Source organism: Suncus etruscus, chromosome 1, assembly GCF_024139225.1.
Source record: "Suncus etruscus isolate mSunEtr1 chromosome 1, mSunEtr1.pri.cur, whole genome shotgun sequence".
NCBI lineage: Eukaryota > Metazoa > Chordata > Mammalia > Eulipotyphla > Soricidae > Suncus > Suncus etruscus.
This window is the reverse complement of record NC_064848.1, coordinates 174473848-174500761: the sequence shown is the minus strand read 5'-3', so window position 1 is coordinate 174500761 and position 26914 is coordinate 174473848. Positions and strand designations below refer to the sequence as shown.

The 26914-nt window shown below is 42.6% G+C and overlaps 2 protein-coding genes across 2 annotated transcripts in view; one reads left to right on the top strand and one right to left on the bottom strand.

Moving 5' to 3' along the window:
* LOC126007121 (monocyte to macrophage differentiation factor) overlaps nt 1–26914 on the bottom strand; it is a 225214-nt gene that overhangs the window by 16292 nt on the left and 182008 nt on the right. The gene's annotated exons all lie outside the window — the stretch shown is intronic.
* PRR11 (proline rich 11) lies at nt 1841–20577 on the top strand. Its single transcript, XM_049772530.1, is given in 11 exon segments — nt 1841–1897; nt 2107–2177; nt 5840–5990; nt 7755–7877; nt 10049–10225; nt 10228–10302; nt 11727–11825; nt 14841–14953; nt 17862–17921; nt 18008–18104; nt 20509–20577. Coding segments are annotated over 11 exon segments (1092 nt in total).

Here is a 26914-nt window from a genome sequence, read left to right as displayed (position 1 = left end):
AAGATCCATACCACTAGATATTGTTGCTTTTGACAAAAATAAAGAAACTTGGGCCAGAGCAATAGGACAAAGAGTAAGGTTTTTGCCTTGCAAGTGACTGACCCAGGTTCAATCCCTGTCATCCTTGAGAGGTGATTCCTGAGTGCAGAACTAGGAGTAACCCCTGAGCACTGCCACGTGTGGCCAAAAATAAAATAAGTAAATAAAAAATAAAGAAACTGGGGATATGAATCATGAACAAATGCTTGCATTGGAAAAAATAGTAAATATCTTCTTCATTTTACAGAATTTAATTATACTGGATAATATGTCTTAACTAAAAATAGACGTTATAGAATTTATTTATACCAATAATACTTCTTAACTAAAATATAGAGATAAACTGCTATATATTCTTTCAGTTGAAGAATTACTTATCATCTACAAAGTACCTAATATGCGGGAGGAGTTGGGGGCATTTTCCATGGCTTATTTCTGGCTCTTGTGCTCAGGGATTACTCCTGATTCTGTGCTCAAGAATTGCTCCCAGGGCTAGACTGATAGTACAGCTGATAGGACTTTGGCCTTGCACATCACTGACCAGTTCGATTCCTGGCAACCCATTTGGTTCCCCAAGACTACCAGGAGTGATTACATAGCACAGAGCTAGGAGTAATCGCTGAGGGCCTCCAGGTGTGGCCCAGAAACAAACAAAAAAGATTGTTCCTGGTGAGCTGTGGGAACCATATGGGATACTAGAGATCAAATTCAGATGTGTACAAGGCAAGCACCCTACCTGCTATATATCTCTATGGCCCCAAAGTAACTTCTTTTGGGGGGACACACCCAGTAGTGTTCAATATCGCTTTGGTGACCCAGTCATGTTGGGGCTCAGGGCTCCCTCCTAGCAGGGATTATTTCTGGCAGATCTCAGGGAACCATAACAGAGTACAGGAGATCAAACCCATATCAACCATGTACAAAGTGAGCACTCTACCCACTGTGCTATCTCTCCCTAGCTCTTAGACTTAACTCCATTACTTTGGGCAAATCAGCTAATTTTTCTCAACCTCTACTTATATATATTTTGTTTGGGGGGGACGGGAGGGCCACACCCAGAAATGCTCAAAGCTTTCTCCTAACTCTGATTCTTGGCCGGATCATTCCTAGGAGCAGGGTTCAGAGCCCATATGTGGGGCCAGATTTCAAACCTGAATCAGTTGCATATAAGACAAGCACCTTAATCACTGTACTATCTCTGGTTGCCTCATTTTATTTTTTGATTTTAAAAAAATGAATGAAAAAAATTTTTCTGTTGCTGGAAAGATAGAGTACAAAGTTAAAGTTCTGGCTTTGCATATAACTGACCCCAATTTGGAGCCTGATAGCACGTTTCCCTAAACACCATCAGCAAGGACTCCTTAGCAGAATAGGGAGTAGTCCCTGAGCACGACCAGTGGCTCAATTCCCCGCACCATGTAGTCCCATAAATACTGCTGGTAGTAATGTCGGAGCTCTGCTATATGAGACCCGCTCCCCAAGAAATAACTTTGAAAACTTTCTTTCCCTCAAAGGAATATCATAGAGTGATGTCCTAAGTAAATGAAACTGACATGGTGGTTCAAGACTAAGTTCACTTGGGGACCAGAGCAATAGTATGACTGATATGGCCCTTGTCTTGCATGTAGCCAATTTGAGTTTATCCCCTGAGCACCACCAGGTATGGCCCAAAAGAAACAAACAAAAAGATGTAAGGGGACTGGAGAGTTAGTACAGCAGTTAAGGCAATTGCATCACTGAATATCACTGGGTGTGACCCAAAAACCAAAAAAGTAAAAAAAAAAGTTTTTCTACAGAAACTATGCCCAAGTTCAAACAACGAAGAAGAAAGCTAAAAGCCAAAGCCAAAAGATTATTCAAAAAAAGAGAAGCCGGGGCCGGAGAGATAGCATGGAGGTAAGGCGTTTGCCTTTCATGCAGGAGGTCATCGGTTCGAATCCCGGCGCCCCATATGGTCCCCTGTGCCTGCCAGGAGCAATTTCTGAGCCTGGAGCCAGGAATAACCCCTGAGCACTGCCAGGTGTGACCCAAAAACCAAAAAAAAAAAAAAAAAAAAAAAAAAAAAAAAAAAAAAGAGAAGCCTCTCGCATTCATTCTAAGCAACGTATACCTCCTCCTCTACCACCCTCTCCAGAAAGGTAAGTCATAATACAGAACAGAGAAAATATTAAAAAGTATCAGTTTGGGGGCCGAAGAGGTAGCATGGAGGTAAGGCGTTTGCCTTTCATGCAGAAGGTCATCGGTTCGAATCCCGGTGTCCCATATGGTCCCGGTGCCTGCCAGGAGCAATTTCTGAGCATGGAGCCAGGAATAACCCCTGAGCACTGCTGGGTGTGACCCAAAAACCACACACACGCACAAAAGTATCATTTTAGGACTGAAGTGATAGTATAGTAAGTAGGGCACTTGCCTTCCATGCAGCAGATCCAGGTTCAATTCCTGGCATTCTATGTGGTCCCCCACCAAGAGTAATTCCTGAGTGCAAAGCCAGTAGTAACTTCTGAGAATCACTGGGTATGGCTCAAAAACAAAAAATAAACAAAACTGATCAGAAGACTTATTATACTTAGCAAATAAAAAGAGCTTCGAGTTAATTTGAACTTCAGGTAAACAATTAAGTATTTTGTTGTTGTTCTCTACAACTCTTACAGTATATTTGTCCAAAATAAGTAGCCCTTCTTTATCTGAAGAAAAAAAAAGTTTTGGGCCTGGAGAGATAGCACACCAGCGTTTGCCTTGCAAGCAGTCCAGGACCAAAGGTGGCTGATTCGAATCCCGTGTCCCATATGGTCCCCCGTGCCTGCCAGGAGCTATTTCTGAGCAGACAGCCAGGAGTAACCCCTGAGCACTGCCGGGTAGGGCCCAAAAACCAAAGAAAAAAGAAAAAAAAAGTTTTAACTGCCAGAGATCAAACCCAGGGCTTATATATGCAAAATGTATGCTTACCACTAAACTAAATCCTTATTTTTAAAGTCCAGATTTGGGGGGGGGGTAATCACCAGAGGTGCTCAGAGCTTACCTTACTCTTTTTTTTTTTTTTTTTCCAATTTGGGCCATACTAACAGTGCTCCAAGGACCATGCATGGGATGCCATGGATCAAACTGTGGCCTCCAGCATGCAAAACATGTGCTCTGGCCTATCTCTCCAGCCCTCTAGTTTTTTCTTACAGGTCATCTTTTTGGGGCCAGATAGTACAGTGATTATTTAGCATGCAGCAAACCCAACCTAAGCACCACCAAGTGTGCCCCCCTTTGTGTCCACTTTTCTTGTTATTCTATATAGTACACAAATAAAGTTCTTCTGGCTAACTTTATTTAACATGATATCTTCCAGTTACAGCCAAATTGCAGAAAATTGTATTATTTTATCATGGGCTAGTGCTGGATCATAGGATGTCTGAAACTCAACTATGAATGACTTTTAAATTACGGTGTCAGAATAAAAACATAAAAATAAATTTAAGGGGGCTGGAGAAATAGCATGGAGGTAAGGCGTTTGCCTTTCATGCAGAAGGTCATCGGTTCGAATCCCAGCGTCCCATATGGTCCCCTGTGCCTGCCAGGAGCAATTTCTGAGCATGAAGTCAGGAGTAACCCCTGAGCACTGCTGGGTGTGACCCAAAAATCACAAATAAATAAATAAATAAATAAATAAATAAATAAATAAATAAATAAATAAATAAATAAATAAATAAATTTAAGGTACACCATTCCTGGGGCCGGGCGGTGGCGCTAAAGGTAAGGTGCCTGCCTTGCCTGCGCTAGCCTTGGATGGACCGCGGTTCGATCCCCCGGTTTCCCATATGGTCCCCCAAGCCAGGAGCGACTTCTGAGCACATAGCCAGGAGTAACCCCTGAGCGTCACCGGGTGTGGCCCAAAAACCAAAAAAAAAAAAAAAAAAAAAAGGTACACCATTCCTCCTCAGGGGCCAAGGAGATAACACAAAGGATTGGTGCCCTTCAATTCACATGCTTGGCATGAGAAAGCTTTGAGTTTAATCCCTGGCACCACATGTTCACCCAGCCTATCTCTGTCTGTGACACTAGTTGCCCCTAGTACCACTAGATGCATCATACAGAACCATATCCCTGACCCCTACATTGAGCATAGCAATACCAAGCACTGTAGTGAGTGCTCCCTCCTCCAGACCCTGAGTACTTGTTGGGAAATACTTCATTTCCCCACCTCACTACATATATACACACACACACACACACACACACACACACATACATACACTCTTTCCTGAAAAACGATAAATTCTATGAGGTCAAGGCTTTTCTCTGTTTTGTACAGTACTATATTCCTGATCTCTGTTTCTTGGGAGCCACACCAGGTAGTGCTCAGGGACTACTCAGGGCTCTATGTTCAGATGTCAATCCCAATAGTTCTCAGAGATCAGATTCTTGCCTCCTTGCATATAAAGCATGATTTTAATCTACATGTTGCACTATATTTTGGTTCTTGAAATTTATTTATTATTTTGTGTATTTTTAACTTTAATTTTTTATTTATTGGAGCTTTAAAATTTTAATTATTTATTCTTTTTTGGGGGGCACATCCGGCAGTGCTCAAGGGTTACTCCTGGCTCTGCACTCAGAAATCACCCCTGGCAGGCTCGGAGAACCATATGGATGCTGGAGATCAAACCCAAGACTGTCCAAGGTTACCATGTGCAAGGCAGGCAAACACCCTGCTGCTGTGCTATCTCTCCAGCCCCTATTTATTTATTCTTTGATGAATAAAATAATTCCTGAATTCTAGAATGTATTGAAGAATTTTGGGGTTAGATAATCACTGCTCTTGATTTTTAAACTCCATACTTTAAAACTAGCTTATTAAGGGTTAGAAAAAGTACAATGGGAAGGATACTTACCTGGCATGCTTCAGACCCAAGCTCAATCCCTTGCATCCCATATGTTTCCCCAAGCCTACCAGGAGTGATCCCTGAGCTCAGAGCCAATAGTAAACCCTGAGCACTTCCGAGTATTGCCCCAAAATCAAAACCAAGCCAAAGCAAAGAAATCCAATTTTTTTATATTGGAGCCAGAGAGAGACAGTTCAAGGATTAAGGCACTTGCCTTACAAGTGATAAACTCTGATTTGATGCTTAGCACCACATATAGTTCCCAGAACAGAGTCAGGAGTAAACACTGAGCACTGCCCAGAAAAAAAAAATTTTTAAATTAAACAAAACTATTTAAACAAGAGATTGAACTTAGCAGTAAAGTTCATGATTTGAATGGGTGAGGCCCTGGGTTTGATTCCTGACATCAAATGAAATAAAAATTCACCTTATTTAATTAGAATTCACTATTTAACTCATAAGTTTTTTTTTTTGTTTTTTTTGGGGGGTTGTTGTTTGTTTTTGTTTTGTTTTGGTTTGGTTTTTTTCGGACACACCCGTTTGATGCTCAGGGGTTACTCCTGGCTAAGCGCTCAGAAATTGCCCCTGGCTTGGGAGGACCATATGGGACACCGGGGGATCTAACCGCGGTCCTTCCTTGGCTAGCGCTTGCAAGGCAGACACCTTACCTCTAGCGCCATCTCACCGGCCCCACTAACTCATACGTTTTGTAAGTTTTTTTGTTTCTTTTGGTACTCCAGTCTATACCCAGTTCAGTGTTTGGGGGCTGAGCCTGGTGCTTGGGTTAACCCTAACCCTAACCCTTCCCTGTTGCTTGAAGAGTTAAGCTGTGCTTATAACCCTTCATGGAAAGCACTCACTCCAATCCATTGAGCAATATCCATTCTCTAACTCATGAGTATTTTCCTTGTTTGGCTTTGCTTTTTCTACAGAGTTATTTCTACAACAGAACCACCCCCTAATAGAAGAAGTTGGCTAATATCATCTTGGAGCTTGAAAATTCCCAATATCAAAGATGCTGTAAAATTCTGTGTAAACAGAGTGTGGTGTCTATACAACTGGTGCCAAAACTGCATAACCCAGGTATGCATTTGACATACTCACTTTCAGCAGAGTGGGTTTTCTCATATTGGTTGTGTGTGTTCACATGTGTGTATAGTTCACAACACTCCAGCTATGTTCATGAGTGTGTGTATATGCTCAAATAGTCATATAATGCTCAGGATAAATTCAGGTTATGTTAAAATGGGGCTGAAGAGGTAGCACAGTGATAGGGCATTTGCCTTGCACGCAGCTGACTCAGGAGGATTCAATTCCTGGCATCCCATAAGCTTCCCCCAGCCTGTTAAGAGCGATTTCTGAGCTCAGAGCCAGGAGTAACCCCTGAGCGATGTCGGGTAAAACCCAAAAACTAAAATAAAATAAAAAATGTATTTATAATAATATATAATATTACAAATAATAATAACAATATAATGTACTAATATAGTTATAAAGACTGAAGCAGAAGCTGGAGTAATAGCACAATGGTAGTGCAATTGCCTTGCAAGTGGGCTGACCAGATTTGATCCCTGCCATCCCATATGATCCCCCAAGCCTGCCAGGAGCGATTTCTGAATAACCCCTGAGCATTGCTGGATGTAGCCCAAAATCAAAACAAAACAAACAAACAAAAAAGAAGGCTAAAGCATATACTTTGCATTGCATTTAGTTTTGGTTTGGTTTGGTTTTTGGGCCACACCCGGCGGTGCTCAGGGGTTACTCCTGGCTGTCTGCTCAGAAAAAGCTCCTGGCAGGCACGGGGGACCATATGGGACGCCGGGATTCAAACCAACCACCTTTGGTCCTGGATCAGCTGCTTGCAAGGCCGCTGTGCTAGCTTTCCAGGCCCTGCATTGCATTTAGAGGCCCCAGATTTCTCCCTGGCAAACACATAGTCCTCTGAATGCTGCAGGCAACAACACCCAGACACCAAGTCAAATGCACCCTCCAGGGACTGGAATGATAGAATGATAGGACATCAGGTAGAGTGTTTACATTTATCTTGCATTTGGCTGACCCTGATGTGATCCCTTACATCCCATATGGTCCCTCAAGCCGGCCAGGAGTGATTTCTGAGTGCAGATCCAGGAGTAACCATTGTACACCAGCAGGCATGGCCCAAAATCAAACAAAAAGGGGCCAGAGCAGTGGCACAAGCAGTAGGGTGTTTGCCCCCTGAGCATCACCAGGTGTGGCCCAAAAAGCAAAAAAAAAAAAAAAAATCAAACAAAAGAAGTAACCTCCAAGCACCACCTGACACACTCCTCACACACAAAAATACAAGGTCATGTTGACTTTTACTCTAAAATAGCAGGCTGGAAAGATAGCATGGAGGTAAGGCATTTTCCTTACATGCAGAAGGACAGTGGTTCGAATCCCAGCATCCCATAGGGTCCCCCGAGTCTGCCAGGAGCGATTTCTGAGTATAGAGCCAGGAGTAACCCCTGAGTGCTGCCAGGTGTGACCCAAAAAATAAAACAAAAATAAATAAAATAAAATAGCACCAAAGTACTCTCTACCTAAAGTGCTATCCCACTAAACTACATTCCCTGACCCCTGACCTCTTGTCCTTTATTTTTCCTTTTATTTTTGGTTTGTTTTGGGCCACACCCAACAGTGCTTAGGGCTTCTTACTCCTAGCTCCTAGTTCTGTGTGTTCAGTGATCACACCTGGAGGGGCCTGAACCCAGCTCAGCTGTGTATGAGACAAGTGCTCAACCCACTGTACTATATCTTCAGCCCCTATTCTTTGTTCTTGACCTTAGCTTATTGCACATTGTATTCTTGTTTATATTTTAATTTCAGAGTTTAGAAGTATTGCGAGATACCATCTTTCCATCTCGTTTCTATCATCAAGAACTTCGCAGTCTAAAAGAACGGTTTTGCATTTTGGAAAGTGAATTATGCAAACTCCAGGAAACCCTGAAGGTTAGTATTGTCAAATAAAAAAATAAGTCATGGGCCCGGAGGGATAGCTCAGCGGCGTTTGCCTTGCAAGCAGCCGATCCAGGACCAAAGGTGGTTGGTTCGAATCCCGGTGTCCCATATGGTCCCCCATGCCTGCCAGGAGCTATTTCTGAGCAGACAGCCAGGAGTAACCCCTGAGCACCGCCGGGTGTGGCCCAAAAACCAAAAAGAAAACAAAAAATAAAGTCATAAATTAAATAAGAAGAAAAAGGTTGTCTTACCCTGGAATCCCACATGGGATGGGAAGATTGTACAAAGGCTAGGGCACATGACCAGTCTGGGTGCAATTTTAACATCTGCTGAGCATCACCTACTGTAGACTTGGAAGTCCCAGACATCAGAGAATCACTCTGGTGGCACTACACGGTCCCTAAGCAGCATGCATCTTCAAATTCTAGCATTGAAATTCCAGCCAAGTTGGTTGAGTATTGCTAGGAGTGGCCCGCAGGCTTCCTGAGTAATACTTGGAAGGTCCAGGAAATTACAAAAAAAAGGAATCCGTGTATGCTTTTGCTACGAGAGTTCTGCTCTCTTAATCTTAATCTTGGAGCTCTGCTCTGAAGCTCTGAAATCTATTGCTTAAACTTAATTCTGAGGAAAGGGATGTGGTTTGGGGCCATATCCAGTGATGCTCAGGGGTTATTCCTAACAGTGCTCCAGGAAACATATAGGATGCTGTGGATAGGTATACACCCTATCAACTAACTATACTATCTCTCCAGCCCAATTGCTTTAACTTCAGAGGTTCTGCTTTATATTGCTGGAAGGCAGGCACCCCTGAATTCTTCATTTCCAAGCTCTGTGTCACTGGGCTCTTGCATTGCTCTGCTACTGTGAGTCACTGATGAGAAGCTAGGCAGTGGGACAGATTTTTTTTTTTCTTTTCAACTGTATTCTCTGCACTGGCTTACTGATTCTCTAATAGTGTTGTTTCCTTCCTGATTCCAGCGTCCACTTACTAAGTCTACCATGTTTTTTTATTATTATTATTTATTTTATTTTATTTTTTGGTTTTTGTGTCACATTGAAGTTGCTCAAGGGTTCCTCCTGACTCTGCACTCAAAAATTACCCCTGGTGGTGCTCTGGGGACCACATAGGATGCTGGAGATTGAACTTGGGTTGGCCATGTGCAAGGCAAACATCCTACCTTATGTACTGTCTATAACTCGAGCCCCTCTACCTGTGTCTTGATTCTTTGCATTCACTTTGCTCCAGAGATCCACTGATAATTTCATCTCACTGGCCTCACATCTGAACCATCCTATAAAACATAGCAACAACAACAGAGTTATGCCTAAGTGTTCATTCCTGGAACCTGTAAATATTATCTTGAAGAAAGTTCTTTTGCAGATGTATTGATGGATTTGGAGATGAAGAAGTTTCTCTGTATTATCTGAGTAGACTTTTAACTCCATTGACAAATGTTCTTATAAAAGAAAAACAGAGAACATAATTCACAGTAAAAAGGAGAAAAGTGAGATTATAGAGGCAAAGATTATGAACATCGGGTCCTGGCACAAGAGCTGCTAGAAGTTAGAGCCATACACTATAACCCCTTTTGCCCATGCATAATCTCTTCAGTCCACCTTTGGCCTTTTTATCAGTTTCTGGAATATATTCTTTCTTGGATACATTAAGCAATTTACTCTATACTAGTAGTTTTTCTCATCTTCTCTCTTGTCACCTGATAGAAAGGTCTAGATTCATTATTCGTGCTCATAGCACACTTCATTTCATTGAGAGTCAAGGTTTCGTTATTTGTGAGTATATGTGTGTTTATTCAGTTTTTGGCCCCACTTGGTGATGTTCAGGGGACCATATGGGATGCCAGGAATTGAACTTGGATCAACTGCATGCAATTCAAACACCCTACCTACTATACTATCATTCTGGCCCCTGTTTATGTGTGTTTAATTTCTGTCTTTATCATGTTCAAAGAAGAACAGACAAAACTCACATTGTACCCACAGTGGTTGATATATAAAACAAACAAAACAAATATATAAATGACAAATGGGAATATATTAAGAAGTACTGAAAAGCATTCAATGCTTGATAACTAATTTTGATGAGTCTCAGCTGTGACATCTAAATCTACTTACTGTTCATGTGCCACTATGATGTTTTCTAGATTATCTCAGAAAATTCTGCCTGTCCAAATTGTGCTCAGATGCGTCACTTCAGTGGAAAATCTACAGATGGGCCTGCCAATGCTCCAAGCCAGCCTAGTGAATCCCAAGCTGTACTTCTATGTACACAGCCACAGCCGGCCAGCCAGCCAGCTCCACCACCTCCTCCACCCCCTCCACACCTCCTCCACCTCCTCCTCCACCACCGAGTGCACCTTTGCTACTCAGAAAATCCAGCACCACCAAAGCACTTGAGGTAGGAAACCAGTTAGTAGAAGAATATTCAAGTCTGTAAGTATGTAGGATTAAAGGCAAGCTATCCTTTAAGTCTGGGCTAAGGATTTTGATAGAAAGTCTACTATATTTTGTTTGGTTTTTATTTTTAAGGGCCATCTCAGAATATTCTCAGGGCTTACTTCTGGCTCTGCACTCAGAGGTTAAGTATGTATGGTACCGAATTAGCAAGACAAACTATTTATCTTTCTAACACCTATATTTTCAGTATGTATTTTTTCTTCTTCTTTTTTTTTTGGGGGGGGGGGGGGCCACACCCGGCAGTGCTCAGGGGTTACTCCTGGCTGTCTGCTCAGAAATAGCTCCTGGCAGGCACGGACCATATGGGACACCGGGATTCGAACCAACCACCTTTGGTCCTGGATCGGCTGCTTGCAAGGCAAACGCCGCTGTGCCATCTCTCCGGGCCCTCAGTATGTATTTTAATTATGTTATTACTGTGTTTTTAAAAAAGACTGTCACTGAGGAATTCATAAAAACTGGATTTAGGGCCAGAGCAATCGGACAGCAGGTAGGGCGTTTGCCTTGCATGCGGCCTGGCTGACCTGGATTCCATCCCCAGTATCCCATAGGGTTCCCTGACTCTGCCAGGAGTGATTTCTGAACACAGAGCTAGGAGTAACCCATGAGCGCTGCCAAGTGTAGCCCAAAAACTAAAACAAACAAACAAACCTGGATTTTGTTTTAAAAAATGGTGAGATTTGGCAATAAGTTTCTTTTTAATATAATTTTTATTTTAATCATAGTGGCTTACATATCATTGACAATAATATTTTAGGTATATATTAACATAAAATCAGGGGGATTCCCATGACCGAATTGTCGTCCCTACACCTTCGTTCCCATCCTACCTCCCATATCCTCCTCCCTCAACCCCTGGATCGGCTGCTTGCAAGTTAAATGCCGCTGTGCTATCTCTCCCAGCCGGCAATAAGTTTTTTTGTTTATTTGTTTTTTGTTTTTGAACCACACCCTGCAGCTGAACTCAAGGGTTACTCCTGGCTCTGAGCTTAGAAATCACTCCTAACAGTACATATCTGCCAAGATGACCAGAAGTAGCTATAGAAACATAGTGATAAAACATGACCTTTTGGGGGCTAGAGTGATAGCAAAGCAGTAGAGCATTTGCCTTGCATGCTGCCAACCTGGACAGACCTGAGTTCGATCCCTGACATTCCATATGGTCCCCCGATCCTTTCATGAGTAATTTCTGAGTGCAGAACCAGGAATAATCCCTGAGCACCGCCAGGTATGACCCCCCCCAAAAAAAATCCGCCCTACCGCTTGCACCCCTGCTCTGCCCCCAAAAAACAACAAATAAATAAAATTTTGTTTTGTATTTAACAATTATGATTCCAAACTGATGTCTAATTTTTTTATTTTAAGATAAAACCATTAAAAAAAGATACTCCTATGCAAATAACAGTTAAAGATCTACTGACTGTGAAATTAAAGAAGACTCAGAGTTTTGATGAAAGAAAGAAGGTAAGATATCACTGAACACAGTCATTATCTATTTTTTATTATATTTGCATTTATCTTATGCCTAGTTTATTTCCAGATCATAAGTTTTTACTTCTTCAGTTTCTTCTGAAATAGCTTTCTTTCGTATATGCTCCGCTTCTGCTTAAGAAACTATTGTCTGGGGCCGGGCGGTGGCGCTAAAGGTAAGGTGCCTGCCTTGCCTGCGCTAACCTTGGACGGACCGCGGTTCGATCCCCCGGTGTCCCATATGGTCCCCCAAGCCAGGAGCAACTTCTGAGCACATAGCCAGGAGTAACCCCTGAGCATTCCCGGGTGTGGCCCAAAAACCAAAAAAAAAAAAAAAAAAAGAAACTATTGTCTTTTTTCATCAAGAATCATCTCCATCTGACAAAGAGCACTCACTGAGGGGCTCATCTGACCATGAGCCCTGTAAGTTCTGCAATGCATCTGGGTACTTTTTTCCATGGATATGCTCAGTGACCATGAAAATCTACCTCTAAACTCTTTTGTTGTTGTTTTGGGCAATCCTCAATACCAGCAGTGCTCAGGACTTACTTAGCGCCACCTTCCCGGGCCCTGTACCTTTAAACTCTTCTTTTTTTTTTTTTTTTTTGGTTTTTGGGCCACACCCGGAGGTGCTCAGGGGTTACTCCTGGCTGTCTGCTCAGAAATAGCTCCTGGCAGGCACGGGGGACCATATGGGACACCGGGATTCGAACCAACCACCTTTGGTCCTGGATCGGCTGCTTGCAAGGCAAACACCGCTGTGCTATCTCTCCGGGCCCACCTTTAAACTCTTAAGCCCATCATTTCCTCTGTATTTTTTGGTGGGAGGGCAACACCCGTTTATCGCTCTTGGCTTGGGGGGACCATATGGGTCTCCGGGGAATCAAATCGCTATCTATCCTAGGCTTGCACTTGCAAGGCAAATGCTTTACCTCTAGCACCACCGCTCCAGTCCTTCCTCTTTATTTTTAAACGCTTGCTGTACAACTTCAGCACTTTTATTTTGGTTTTGGGTTTTGAGTCACACCCAGTGGTGTTCAGAGGTTATTTCTAGCTTTGCTCAGTTATCACTCCTAGGAATAGTTGGGAGACCATATGGAATGCTGGGGATCAAACCTAGGGTCAGACGTGTGCAAAGCAAAAACCCTACCCACTGTACTATCATTCTTGCTTCTCAAAACCACCACTGTAATGACCAAGTGGCACACATTACTTCTGGAGAACATCCTTTGGCTACTTGGTGGCTTTTAGAATATAATGCCTTGGGTGGTACAGGCAGTTTCATAATTATTCTTAAACACAAAGATTTGAACCTCTTGATTTGCATAATTTTGTAAGGTTTTCTGGGCCAACTGAATTGGAAATCATTATATGTTTTCATAAGTTCACTTAATGAAAGAGAAAGGAGTACTAACTACTGCTATTTACTCTTAGCTTTTAACTTGGTTATACCTTTAGGAGGGGTGGGGAAATAGGTTTTGGGGCTTGAGAGATGCTACATAGGTAAAGATCTTGCCTTATCTGTAGATGACCCAGGTCTTGTCCCTGCAACACCAATGGTCTCCAGAATACCTCCAGGAGTCATTTCTGAGCACTGCTAGGTATGGCCTAAAGAAATAAATGAATAAATAAAATGATAAATAGATTAAAAATAAATAAATAAAAATGAGCCTTATAGGACCAGAGTAATAGTAGGATATTTGCCTTGCACATGACTGATCTGATTATTTCTCCTGCATACTGATCATGGCCAGAAGTGGTTCTTGAGTACAAAACCAGGAATTATTGGGCCGGAGAGATAGTATGGAGGTAAGGCATTTGCCTTGCTTCCAAAAGGACAGTGGTTAGAATCCTGGCATCCCATATGGTCCCCTGTGCCTGCCAGGGGCAATTTCTGAATTGAGCCAGGAGTAACCCCTGAGCACTGCCAAGTGTGACCCAAAAAAAAAAAAAAAAAAAGGAATTATGCCCTGAGCATTTCTGGATATGGTCCCAAAACAAAACAGAAATGAGACTTACATAGATAGTGATCTAAGGACTATGTCTGATACTTTATTTTAGTAGTTTGTGGTTTCCCCATAAAATTTCTAAATCTAAATTATTTTATTAGGCAATTTATCTACCAACTATCAGTATGAAGAGGTAGAAATATACTTAAGTTATGCATGATTTTGAGTTTCAGCCATATAATGTTCCATCACTTGTCCCTTTAATGCATTTTTCTTTTTTTATCTTTATATCTCTTTTTTCCTTTTAGACACTGTGGTTGCAATACTGTTACTGAAGAGGTATCATGTATATTACTTTACCTTCTTTCAGTATCCAGTTCCTGTGCAGTGATCATTTCATTGATGTAGTGATCCAGTCTCTGCCCTACCTCAACTTGTAGTAAGCTTCCTAACATGGACTGGTCCTCCTGGCCCTTGACTCTATTGTCTTTGAGTATTATTGCCATAATTATTTTTTTTTTTGTATAACTCACAAGCACGTGTAATCATCTCTCTGACTCATTCCTCTCAGTATAATACTGTCCATAGAAATAGATAAGTTGGGGCCGGTGAGGTGGCGCTGGAGGTAAGATATCTGCCTTGCAAGCGCTAGCCAAGGAAGGACCACGGTTTGATCCCCTGGCATCCCCTATGGTCCCCCCAAGCCAGGGGCAATTTCTGAGTGCTTAGCCAGGAGTAACCCCTGAGCATCAAATGGGTGTGGCCAGGAAAACCCCCCCAAAAAATAGATAAGTTCTTTTTTTGTTTTGTTTTGTTTTGGGGCCACACCCAGCGGTCTCTGGGGTTACTCCTGGCTATCTGCTCAGAAATAGCTCCTGGCAGGCACCTTAGGTCCTGGCCAGGATCCGCTGTTTGCAAGACAAAGGTCGCTGTGCAATCTCTCCAGCCCCCAGAAATAGATAAGTTCTTACATGTACAGTCTCAAGTAGTTGTTGCTTAAGCATCTGTGTACTTTTAATGATACTCAAATATTTTTAACAATGTCATTTTACAATTAAAGCTTGTACCACCACTGAAGACACAGCATCCACTAGTCACTGTCTCCGACCTGCAGCGTGTTGCTCTGAAATCCAGCTCCAAAGTGTTATCAACTCGAGTTACCAATGTCTTAATGTAAGGCACTGCACAGTTTAAGCTATGTTCTCACATAGAAGAATATTGTTTTAAATTATGTAACAAAAAGTTTTATATGCTTATTGTAGAAAACATTGAAATCTAAAGAAGTGTAAAGAAGAAAACAAAAACCATCCAAGTAATCCCATTAATGGCAATAGCTGTTGTTAATTGCTAAGCATAAATTCTTGTTTATTGTAAGATACATCCTTTAAGGGCTAACAAGATAGTACAGTAGGTAGGTAGTTGACCCCATTTTGATCCCTGATACCCCATATGGTACCCCAAGCCTGCCAGAAGTGATCCCTCAGAGCCAGGAGTAAAACCTGAGCATGACCGTGTAGCCCAAAAACCCAAAAGAAAAGATTTTTCCTCTCAGCAGGAATGAAACCTCAAAGGCTTAGTTAGCCTCATGCTTTGCATAAAGGAGGCTGCTGCTTAATTCCCAATTGCACACTGTCCTGAGTGATCTTTAGGAACTGAGCAGAAAGTAGCCCACAGGGGCCGGAATGATAGCACTGTGGTAGAGGTTTTTTTGTTTGTTTGTTTGTTTGTTTTTTGTTTTTGGGCCACACCCGGTAACGCTCAGGGGTTACTCCTGGCTATGCGCTCAGAAGTTGCTCCTGGCTTGGGAGACCATATGGGACACCAGGGGATCGAACCGTGGTCCGTCCAAGGCTAGCACAGGCAAGGCAGGCGCACCTTACCTTTAGCGCCACCACCCCGCCCCTGTGGTAGAGGTTTGCCTTGCACGTGGATGACTCGAGACAGACCTGGGTTCAATTCCGGCATCTCATATGGTCTCCCAAGCCTGCCAGGAGCTATTTCTGAGCAAAGAGCCAGGAGTAACCCCTGAGCGCTGCTGGATGTGGCCCAAAAAAACAAAAACAAAAAACAAAGAAACAGAAAGTAGTCCACAAGCAACAATCTAAGTGGCTACCCCTTTTCCCCAAAAAGATTTACAAATGTAATTTATGGGCCCGGAGAGATAGCACAGCGGTGTTTGCCTTGCAAGCAGCCAATCCAGGACCTAAGGTGGTTGGTTCAAATCCCGGTGTCCCATATGGTCCCCCGTGCCTGCCAGGAGCTATTTCTGAGCAGACGGCCAGGAGTAACCCCTGAGCATCACTGGGTGTGGCCCAAAAACCAAAAAACAAACAAACAAAAAAAAAACAAATGTAATTTAATAACAGACTTGAAAAGGGGTTAGAGTAATAGTATAGTGAGAGTGCTTGCCTTGAAGGCAGCCAATATAGGTTCAATCCCAAACATCCCAAATATCCTCTAGGGAAAAAAAAAGAGAAATATATGGTTCCTTGATAGAAATAATCCTTGAGTTCAGAGTCAGGATTAATCCCTGACCATTTTCAGCTGGCTCCAAAATAAGAAATAACAAATTTGGGGCCGGGCGGTGGCGCTGGAGGTAAGGTGCCTGCCTTGCCTGCGCTAGCCTAGGATGGACCGCGGTTCGATCCCCCGGCGTCCCATATGGTCCCCCAAGAAGCCAGGAGCAACTTCTGAGCGCATAGCCAGAAGTAACCCCTGAGCGTCACAGGGTGTGGCCCAAAAACCAAAAAAAAAAAAAAAAAAAGAAATAACAAATTTGGATTAAAAAAATAAATGCGGGGCCGGCTAGGTGGCGCTAGAGGTAAGGTGTCTGCCTTGCAAGCCCTAGCCAAGGAAGGACTGCGATTGGATCCCTGGCATCCCATATGGTCCCTTCAAGCCAGGGGCAATTTCTGAGCACTTAGCCAGGAGTAACCCCTGAGCATCAAACGGCTATGGCCCGAAAAACCAAAAAAAAAAAAAAGTTAAAAATAAATAAATAAATAAATAAATAAGGTAAATGCTGGGGCTGGCGCAGTGGCGCTAGAGGTAAGGTGCCTGCTTTGCCTGTGCTAGCCTAGGATGGACCGCAGTTCGATCCCTCGGCATCCCATATGGTCCCCCAAAGCCAGGAGTGACTTCTGAGCGCATAGCCAAGAGTAACCCCTGAGTGTCACCGGGTGTGGCCCAAAATAAATAAATAAATGCTATCAGAAATTTTAAAAGTCCAACTTCAGGAATAATAAAATATCAAAATAAATATGTCTTAGAATCAAGGGAAATGCTAAATTTGACTGTCTATATGTACTGTATATTTTTATATTATGGGTACAATTATGACTTTTTTCCGCATAATATGTTACCAACTTTCTACCATCCTAGGAAAAAATTAGTTTAAACTATCATTTGGCTTTAATATATGCAGTATATTTCATTTAATTGTTATAGAAAGAAATCCTATTCTGAGATATTCAAGTTATTGGTTTTTATTTTTGTAAGCATTTATAGAATACTCTTTATTTGGTTTTTGGGCCATACCCAGCAGCGCTCAGGGGTTCCTCCTGGCTCTATGCTCAGAAATCACTCCTGGTAGGCTCAGGGACCATATGGGATGCCGGGATTCAACCACCGTCCTTCTGCATGCAAGCAAATGCCTTAACTCCATGCTATCTCTCGGTCCCACAAAGAATATTCTTGTCCATATCTGTGTACATAACTGAGGTATTTTTCCCTGAGATGGACTCTTCATCACAAACTGAGACAAAAAATATTACCTATATCATCTTGTATTTCTGTGATTATATCATCTATTGCTTCTATGAGCATCTACTGATTTTTTGTTTATTTTTAAACCACACCTGCTAGTGCTTAGGGGTCACCTCCATCATTCTCAGGGAACCATGTGGTACCAGGGATCAAATCTGAATCTCCAATTGACCTACATCCCCTGCCCTACTACTATTATTTTCAAATGTAATAAACAGAACTAGCTTCTAGCATATTATCTATAGAAATGGCTACTTTGCTTTAAGAGAAGTGATAAAAATCTGGCAGGCTCTAACTTTTGTCTTTATTTTATCAGTACTCCTGGTGAAAGCCAAATGGATCTGCGGAAACTACTTAGAAAAGTGGATGTAGAGAGGTAATGCACTGTCTTATTTTTATGTTTTCTTAACCATCTTGAAAAGTTGGCATACAACAGCTCTTAATATTTTCAATACCTTGTAGAAGCCCAGGTGGAACCCCACTTACCAATAAAGAAAATATGGACACAGGAACTGGACTAACTCCAGTAATGACCCGGGCTTTAAAGAGAAAGTTTCAGGTAAGCTTTCAGGAAAAAAAACAACCACAGTAACTTTTCTTCAAAATAATCTCCTTTTTAGGGGGATCAGGGTGTTGCAAAGTGTATATGCGCTACTGCACAGGATCTATACTCGGCTTGGTGCTCAGCCACCATACATGCCAAGGATCAAACCTATATCTGCCATTCAAGCTCAGATCAAAAGTTCAAATTCCAGGGCTGGAGAGATAGCATAGAGATAGGGCATTTGCCTTGCATGCAGAAGGACAGTAGTTCGAATCCTGGCATACCATATGGTCCCCTGAGCCAGCCAGGAGCCATTTCTGAGCATAGATAGAGCCAGGAGTAACCCCTGAGCGCTGCCGGGTGTGACCCAAAAACTAAAAAAAAAAGTTCAAATTCCTGGTGTCCCCCATACACTGAGTACACTCCTGGTGGCTCTGTGGTTTGTGATCCTGGGTGGTGTGAACAATTTCCCAATACACTACAGCCAGGTGGAGTGTATTGTCTGAATTATCCTAGTAAGCAACACACCTAAAATGCTCAAACAGTACAGATCAGGAGAATCTTCAATCCCTGGTCATCGGAACCAAGATGATAAAGAAGGAAAGGGGGAGCTGGAGTGGTGGCACAAGCAGTAGGGCATCTGCCTTACACATGCTAATCTAGGGCAGACCATGTTTCGATCCCCGATGTCCCATATGGTCCCCTAAGCCAGGGGCGATTTCTGAGCGCATAACCAGGAGTAACCTCTGAGCATCACCAGGTATGGCCCAAAAACCAAAAAAAAAAAAGGAAAGGGGGAGGAAGAGAATGATTTTTTATTCTTTTGTAGTGCTTGAGTCACATTTAGCCCAATAATCTTATCTCCCCAGCCCTTGAAATCTACCTTCTTTTTTTTTTTTTTTTTCCTGTTTGTTTTGTTTTGGGGGGTTATACTCGGCAGTGCTCAGGGGTTGCTCCTTGCTCTGCACTCAGAAATCACTCCTAGCAGGTACGGAGACCATATGGGATGCCAGGATTCAAACCACCAACCACCATCCTTCCTGGATCAGCTGCATGCAAGGCAAACACCCTACTGCTGTGCTATCTCTCTGGCCCCTCAGTTCAACATTCTTTAATACAGGACTAGAAAGAGCACTTGCCTAGCATGCATCTTACCTGGGTTCAATCCCTAACATCCCGTATGGTCCCTGAGCACTACCAGGAGTAATTCCTGATTGTAGAGCCAGGAGTGCCTTTGAGCACAACTAGGTATAGCCCCCAAACAAGGAACATACCACAAAACTCTAAAAATAAAATCCAGACACATTGTTTTGGAGGAGAGCAGTGGGATGGGGCCATACTCAACAGTGCTCAGGGGCTACTTCTGACTCAGCCTGACTACTGAGCCACATCTTGCTCCAGAGCATGTAAACACTTATCTCACCTTCCCTCATATAGTACTAAGTTGCTGGGGTGAATCTCTCTAAAGAGATGGGGGTAGTTAACTAACTTACCCTTTTGCCTCCTCTTTGCCCTCCTTACATAGTTATAATATGAACATGAAGCTTGAGAATAAATGCCATGTAGTAATCATTCCATTTCTTTTTTCTCTTTATTTGGGGGGGGGAGTGAAGATCACACCTGGTGCTGCTCAGGGGTTACTTTCTACTTCACTTTTTTGCTTGAGGATCACTGCTGGTGGTGGTTGTGGGACCATTTTGTGCTGGGAATGAAACTCTGACCTCTAGCATGTAAAGTAGGCACACTGACACACTGAGCTATTTCTCTGGTCCTTAAGTGCCTACTTCTCAGTGGAGTATGTAGGTAACAAAAATAACCCTCTAGGAGCCGGAGCAGTGGTGCAAGTGGTAAGGTGTCTGCCTTGCCAGCTCTAGCCTAGAATGAACCAGGGTTAGATCCCCTGGCGTCCCATATGGTCCCCCCAAGCCAGGAGCAATTTCTGAGCATATACCAGGAGTAACCCCTGAACGACACAGGGTGTGGCCCAACCCCCCCAAAAAAAAAAACTCTAGGTGGTTAAAGTATTATAGTTGATACAAGGCTTAAATGTGTGAAGTCCTTAGTTCATTCCTTGGTACCACAGGAGAAAAAGCAAAAGTATCTGGATCCTTGGCTAGCTGGTGCAAAATCTGAGTTCAGTTAATGCGAAAGAAGGAAAACTAATATTAATCACAGAAACATAATTCACGTTTTTTTTGTTTTGTTTTGTTTTTTGGGGGGGGCACACCGTTTGATGCTCAGGGGTTATTCCTGGCTACGTGCTCAGAAATTGCCCCTGGCGTGGGGGGACCATATGGGATGCCGGGGATCTAACCGTGGTCCTTTCCTTGGCTAGCACTTGCAAGGCAGACACCTTACCTCTAGCGCCACCTCGCCGTCCCCCATAATTCATATCTTAATTGGGACTTTTTCTTCATAGTTGGCTCATCCTAGAAGCCCAGCTCAAACTGTGCCACTTTCTACAAGCAGCTTTGATGAACAAAACTGATGCCAACTCTTCCTGACTTCATCTGGTGGTCCATAAAATATGTATATATGTTCATGCAAGTTTTTAATATAATAGGGTGTTAGTAATTATGTTCATGTCAAGGCTGGAATGATAGTATTGCAGATATGGTGTTTGCTTTGCACACGGCCAACCTGGGTTCAATCACCCATATCCCATATGGTCCCCTAAGCACCACCAGGAGTAATCCTGAATGAAGAGCCAAGGAGTAACCTCTGAAGATTACTGGGTATCGCCAAAATAATTTTTTAAGTAATTATATTAATGTATTATTTCATTTGAATAATTAAAGTATATGTGAAATCCTGTATATTTGATATAAACCTTGATATGAATATATAATATGATATACTTGATATGAATTTTTATGGTTTTCTGATGAATAAGAAAGTAGATGGGAAAAGTCATACTTATCCTGAGATTACCCAATATAAATTGTTTATATTTAACTGTAGTGTTTGTTTATCTTGGGGGACCTATATTCATCAGTCTTCAGGGACTACTTTCTGCACAGTGCTTAATTAAGACTTGTTCAGGGGACCATGCAGTACTAGGAATCAAACTCATGCCACCTGAATAGAAAGAATGCATTCCAGTTTTCTGAGCCATCTTTCCAGTCCCTCTATTCTCATTTATCCTAGATGTTTTTGAGAATTTAAAGTATTATGGGTGATCAGTGTGCACTTTAGCCCTGTGGAGAAGGAAGGCACTTACTTGCCTTGCACCTCTTAAGGTTCCCTATCAACCCCTGAGATCACCCCGAACACAGAGCCAGGAATAGCCGTTGAGCATCACGAGGAATGGCCCAAAAAATGAAAACAAAACTCTGCAGGTTTAGAGATATAGTTCAAGTTATAGAGCACATGCTAGGCAAATATTCAAAGAACTGAGTTGGATAGGACTGCGTTGGATTTTAGGCACCACTAGACATGGCCCTGATGGTCCCAGCATTGATAAATCAAGGTTATACTCGCATCACTGGACCAAACATTGCCAGAAGTGACCTAGCTCAGTACTGATGGGTGTGACCCCCTCCCATTTAAAAAAAAAGACATTCTTGTAGTTATATTTAATTATATAAAACTAAAAAATATGAACTCCAAAAATAAAGCAGTTGCATATTTGTAACAGTATTTTATGGGGTTCTTATAATTTTCATACAGTTAATAAACCACTAAGTACTATAACAGTTTAAATGATTTGGGATAAAGTTTCACACTCAAAATATAACTATAGAAAAACTTATAGGTTAACTTGTATAAAGCTGCTAATACCATTGTACCAGTATTAAAATGTGCTTGATTTTGCATTTTTACTAATTTTTATGATGTTTTATACTGTATTAAGGATTTTATAAATATTGTGGCTTCATTAAACTATTGTTTCCATTGTTTACTTTAAGAATGGGAACTGGAGGGCTGGGAACTGGAGAGGGGCGGCAGCAAAAAAAAGATTGGGAACTAGAGACTATAAACAACTAAAATGTATCTGGTTTTATATATAATATATTAAAAATAAAATATAACATAAATATATATTAATACATATTAATTTGTTATATATACAAAGGAAAAGACAACACCTCTTGGTGCGAAGGAGTTACTCAAAGGACCATATGGGATGCCAAGGATTGAGCTTAGGTTAGCAGTTTCCAAGGCAAACACTCTACCTGCTGTACTATGCTTCAGCCTCTCTTTTTTTTTTTTTTTTTTTGGGTTTTTGGGTCACACCCAGCGGTGCTCAGGGGTTACTCCTGGCTGTCTGCTCAGAAATAGCTCCTGGCAGGCACGGGGGACCATATGGGACACCGGGATTCGAACCAACCACCTTTGGTCCTGGATCGGCTGCTTGCAAGGCAAACGCCGCTGTGCTATCTCTCCGGGCCCCAGCCTCTCTTTTTAACAAATTTTTTGTTTGTTTGTTTTTTGGGCCACACCCGTTTGATGCTCAGAGGTTACTCCTGGCTATGTGCTCAGAAATCACCCCTGGCTTGGGGGGACCACATGCGACGCCGGGGGATCGGTTCGTTTCTTGGCTAGCGCTTGCAAGACAAACACCTTACCTCTAGCGCCACCTTCCAGGCCCCTCTTTTTAACAATTTTTAAAACTTGATTGATTGGTTTTTGTACCACACCCACTGGAACTCAGGGATTATTCCTGGCTCTGCACTCAGAAATTGCCCCTGGCAGGCTGGGCAACCATATGGGGTGCCAGATCTCTCCCAAGTCAGCTGCATGCAAGTCAAAAGCACTATGGCTGTGCTAACTCTCCGGCCCCTTAACATTTTTTGTTGTTGTTGTTGCTGTTTTTGTTTTTTGGTTTTTGATTTTTGTGTCACACCTGGCAGCACTCAGGGGTTACTCCTGGCTCCACGCTCAGAAATCGCTCCTGGCAGGCTCAGGGGACCATATGGGATGCCGGGATTCAAACCAATGACATTCTGCATGAAAGGCCTCACCTCCATGCTATCTAACCAGCCCATTTATTTTTTTTTAATTTTAATTTTTTTTAATTTTATTGAAACCATTGTGATCTACAAAATCCTTCATAGTTGAATTTCAGATATAGAGTCAGTCGGGGCCATTCTCACCACCAGTGTTAACCTCCATCCACCAGTGAACTCAGAATACATCCTATACCACACTCTTTGCCCCCCTGGCCTGCCAAGATAACAGACTCATTTAAATTTAGATTGTTAGGGTCTGGAGTGATAGCACAGCAGTAGGGTGTTTGCTTTGCACACTGTGACCCAGAAGGACCCAGGTTCAATCCCCAACATCCCATAAGATCCCATGAGCCTGCCAGAAACAATTTCTGAGTGCAGAGCCAGGAATAATTTCTGAACCCTGTTAGGTATGGCCCAAAAACAAGAAAATGAAAAAAAAAAAGTTTAGATTATTAAAGTTGAGGTCTCTTAATTCTATTGTTGACTTTGGCTTGGATATTTAGTTCTCTCCTTAATTTTTCTCCAATTTTTCTCTTAATTTTTTCTCCAATGCATCTAAGGCCACTTAACTCCTGACCCCTAGGCTTTCTTTTTTCCTTTCTTCTTAGTTTTATAGAAAAATGCAGAAATATGTGGCAAAAAAAAAAGTAATTTGTGTCTCTTTTTAGCAAATAAAGCATCTAGGACTGGAAAATTAGTTCAACAGGGTAAGTGCATGTTTTGCATGTGGAAGGCTCAGGTTTAATCCCCTATATCACTTATAGTTCCCCTAAGTACCACCAGGAGCAGACCCTGAGCACTACCAGGTGTGGTCCAAAGATAAATGAATGGATGGATGGATGGATGGATGGATGGGTAGATGGATAATAGATAGATGGGTGATAAACTGAGCACATTCAGGGTCTGAGGACAGTACTATGGGTAGGGCTTGCCTTGGGACCAGGTTCAATCTGCAGCATCCTATGTGATCCCCAAAACACTGCCAGGAGTAATTCCTGCATGAAGAGCCAGGAATAACCCCTAAGTATATAGATGGGTGTGACTCCAAGCCATGAAATAAATAAAAATAAATTATTATACCCCTCCAAAAAAAAAAAGCACACAGAGAAGTGTATAATGGAATCAGAGTAAAGTACAGCAGGCAGGGCACTTGCCTTACATGTAGCCAAACAGGGTTAGGGTTCAATTTCTGGCACCACCAATGATCCCTCAGCTCAGAGCCATAAATAAATCCTGAGCACTACTAAATGTGGCCCATAAACCAAACAAAAGTTTTTAAGTGCATACAACATAAATAACTGACATAAAGTAAACAACTATGTAACCACCAAGATTTCTAGAGCATAGAATCACAAGTCACCACCAACCACTTGCCAGGTGTGACCAGAACAAAATACAAAGGGACTGAACATAGTACAATGTATTCAATTCCCAGCAACACATAGTCACTCAAAAATCACTAGGTGTAGCCCTAGCGCCCACTAGCATCTCCTGGGTGCCCTGCATAAAATAGCACCATAGAACCACAGCACCCAATAAGTAACATCTCATCCTCTGGCCACAGAAACATAGGACTCAAGCAACATCTCATCTTTGGGCCTTTGCATTAAACTGTGGATCTAGTCAAAGAATCACTAGTGGGACCTACAGCCCTACTGAGCACTGGTTGGGAACTGACTACAATAAATTAATGTGAAAATGTTTCTTGCTTTTGAGGGTCAGAGAAATAGCTTAATGTGTTGAATGCATGCTTTGCATATAGAAACCCTGAGTTCAGTCTCTGAAATTGGGTTTCCCCAAGCACTTCTGGAAGGATTGCCCACCCTGGCAGCACAGAACCAGGAGTAGTCAGTCACCAAGCATTTCCTGGTGTGGCCCAAAAGTCAAAAAACAAAATAAGGGCCAGAGAGATGAAATGGAGGTAGGGCATTTGCCTTGCATGCAGAAGAATGGTGGTTCGAATCCTAGCATCCCATATGGTCCCCCGAGCCTGCCAGGAGCTATTTCTGAGCATAGAGCCAGGAGTAACCCGCTGCCAGGTGTGACTCCAAAAACCAAAACAAAACAAAAAAGAAAAGAAAAGAAAAATACATTAAAATGGAGTCAGAGTGGTGGCACTAGAGGTAAGGCATCTGCCTTGCAAGAGCTAGCCTTGGATGAACCGCAGTTTGATTCCCAGCATCCCATATGGTCCCCCAAGCCAGGAGCGATTTCTGAGTGGTTAGCCAGGAGTAACCCCTGAGCATCTACGGATATAGCCCCAAAACCAAAAATAAATAAAAATAAAAATACATAAAATATAAGGAAAAGAAATAACTATTTGGGGCCATTGAGATAGCTCAAAGAATGTTAGTGTAGGGCAAGAAAGACAATATAGTGAATTGGGCATTTGCCTTGCACATGGCCAAACCTGGGTTTGAATCCTAAAATCCTATATGGTCCCCTAATATTGCTAAGAGTAATTATTTGGGGGGGGGCACACCCGGTGGCACTCAGGCGTTATTCCTGGCTCTCTGCTCAGAAATCGCTCCTGACAGGCACCTGGGACCATATGGGATGCCAGGATTTAAACCAACATAGGTCCTGGTCAGTTGCTTGCAAAGTAAACACCCTACCGCTATGCTATCTTTCTGGTCCCTGCAAAGAGTAATTCTTTTTTTTGTTTGGTTTTGGTTTTGGTTTTTGGGCCACACCGGCAGCACTCAGGGGTTACTCCTGGCTCTACACTCAGAAATCGCTCCTGGCGGGATTGGGGGACCATATGGGATGCCGGGATTCAAACCGCTGTCCTGCATGCAAGGTAAATGCCTTACCTCCATGCAATCTCTCCAGCCCCAAGAGTAATTCTAGAATGCAGAGGCAGGAGTAATCCCTGAACCTCAGTGCTGTAACCCAAAAACTTAAAACAAAGAATGTGAGTGAACACTTTGCAATGCAGAAATTTCTGGTGCACTGGACCATAGAGAGAGCACTGCGGTAGGGCGTTAGCCTTGCATGCAGCTGACCCAGGATGAACGTTGGTTCGAATTCCGGCATCCCATATGGTCCCCCGTGCCTCCCAAGTGCAATTTCTGAGCAAAGAGTCAGGAGTAACACCTGAATGCCACCAGATGTGAACCCCTCCAAAAAAGGAAATTTCTGGTACAGGTATATTATGAACCATTCATCCTGCGTGGTCCGGAAAACCCGATTTCCAGCTGCCCGGCAAAGAGTAATGAAAAGACTCAAGCCCAGCAATAATGCCAGCGAGTTCCGTTTATTATCTGACCGCTCAGGGTCCGAAATGTACCCGTGGCAGAGTAGAGGTTTGTGGACCCCTAAACCTTAAGCCGGTCTCTTTTTATACAGAGTTTAGACAGGCTGATTCATTCTTATCATCAAAGCACCATCTTAAAAAAAAAACAGGAATGAGCACTGATGTAGGAGAACTGCGCCCAAGGTTGTGAGATAAAGATGATTCCAAATTTCAAGATTTTAGGGCGGGTGGGCCACACAGAAGCGGGAAGCAGGGAGGCTGGGGGACAGGTTCTGTAACTTGGCAGATAAGAAATATGCAGGCAGGCAGTTAAAGAAAACAACTTATGGTCAGTTAAAATGAAATGGGAGAGAAAAGCAACTTATGGCTGGAGTTTAATAAATTCATATCATATTTTAAAGCTTTCATTAAAAGTATGTTTTTCACTTCTTTCAATCCTATTATGTATAATTTTATTGCTTTTTGGACTACACCCAGCAGAGCTCAGAGATTACTCTTGGCTCTGCACTCAAAATTTGCTCCTGGAGGGGCTGGAGTAGTGGCGCAAGCAGTAAGGCATCTGCTTTGTGCGCACTAGACTAGGACAAACCACGGTTCAATCCACTGGTGTCCCAAGC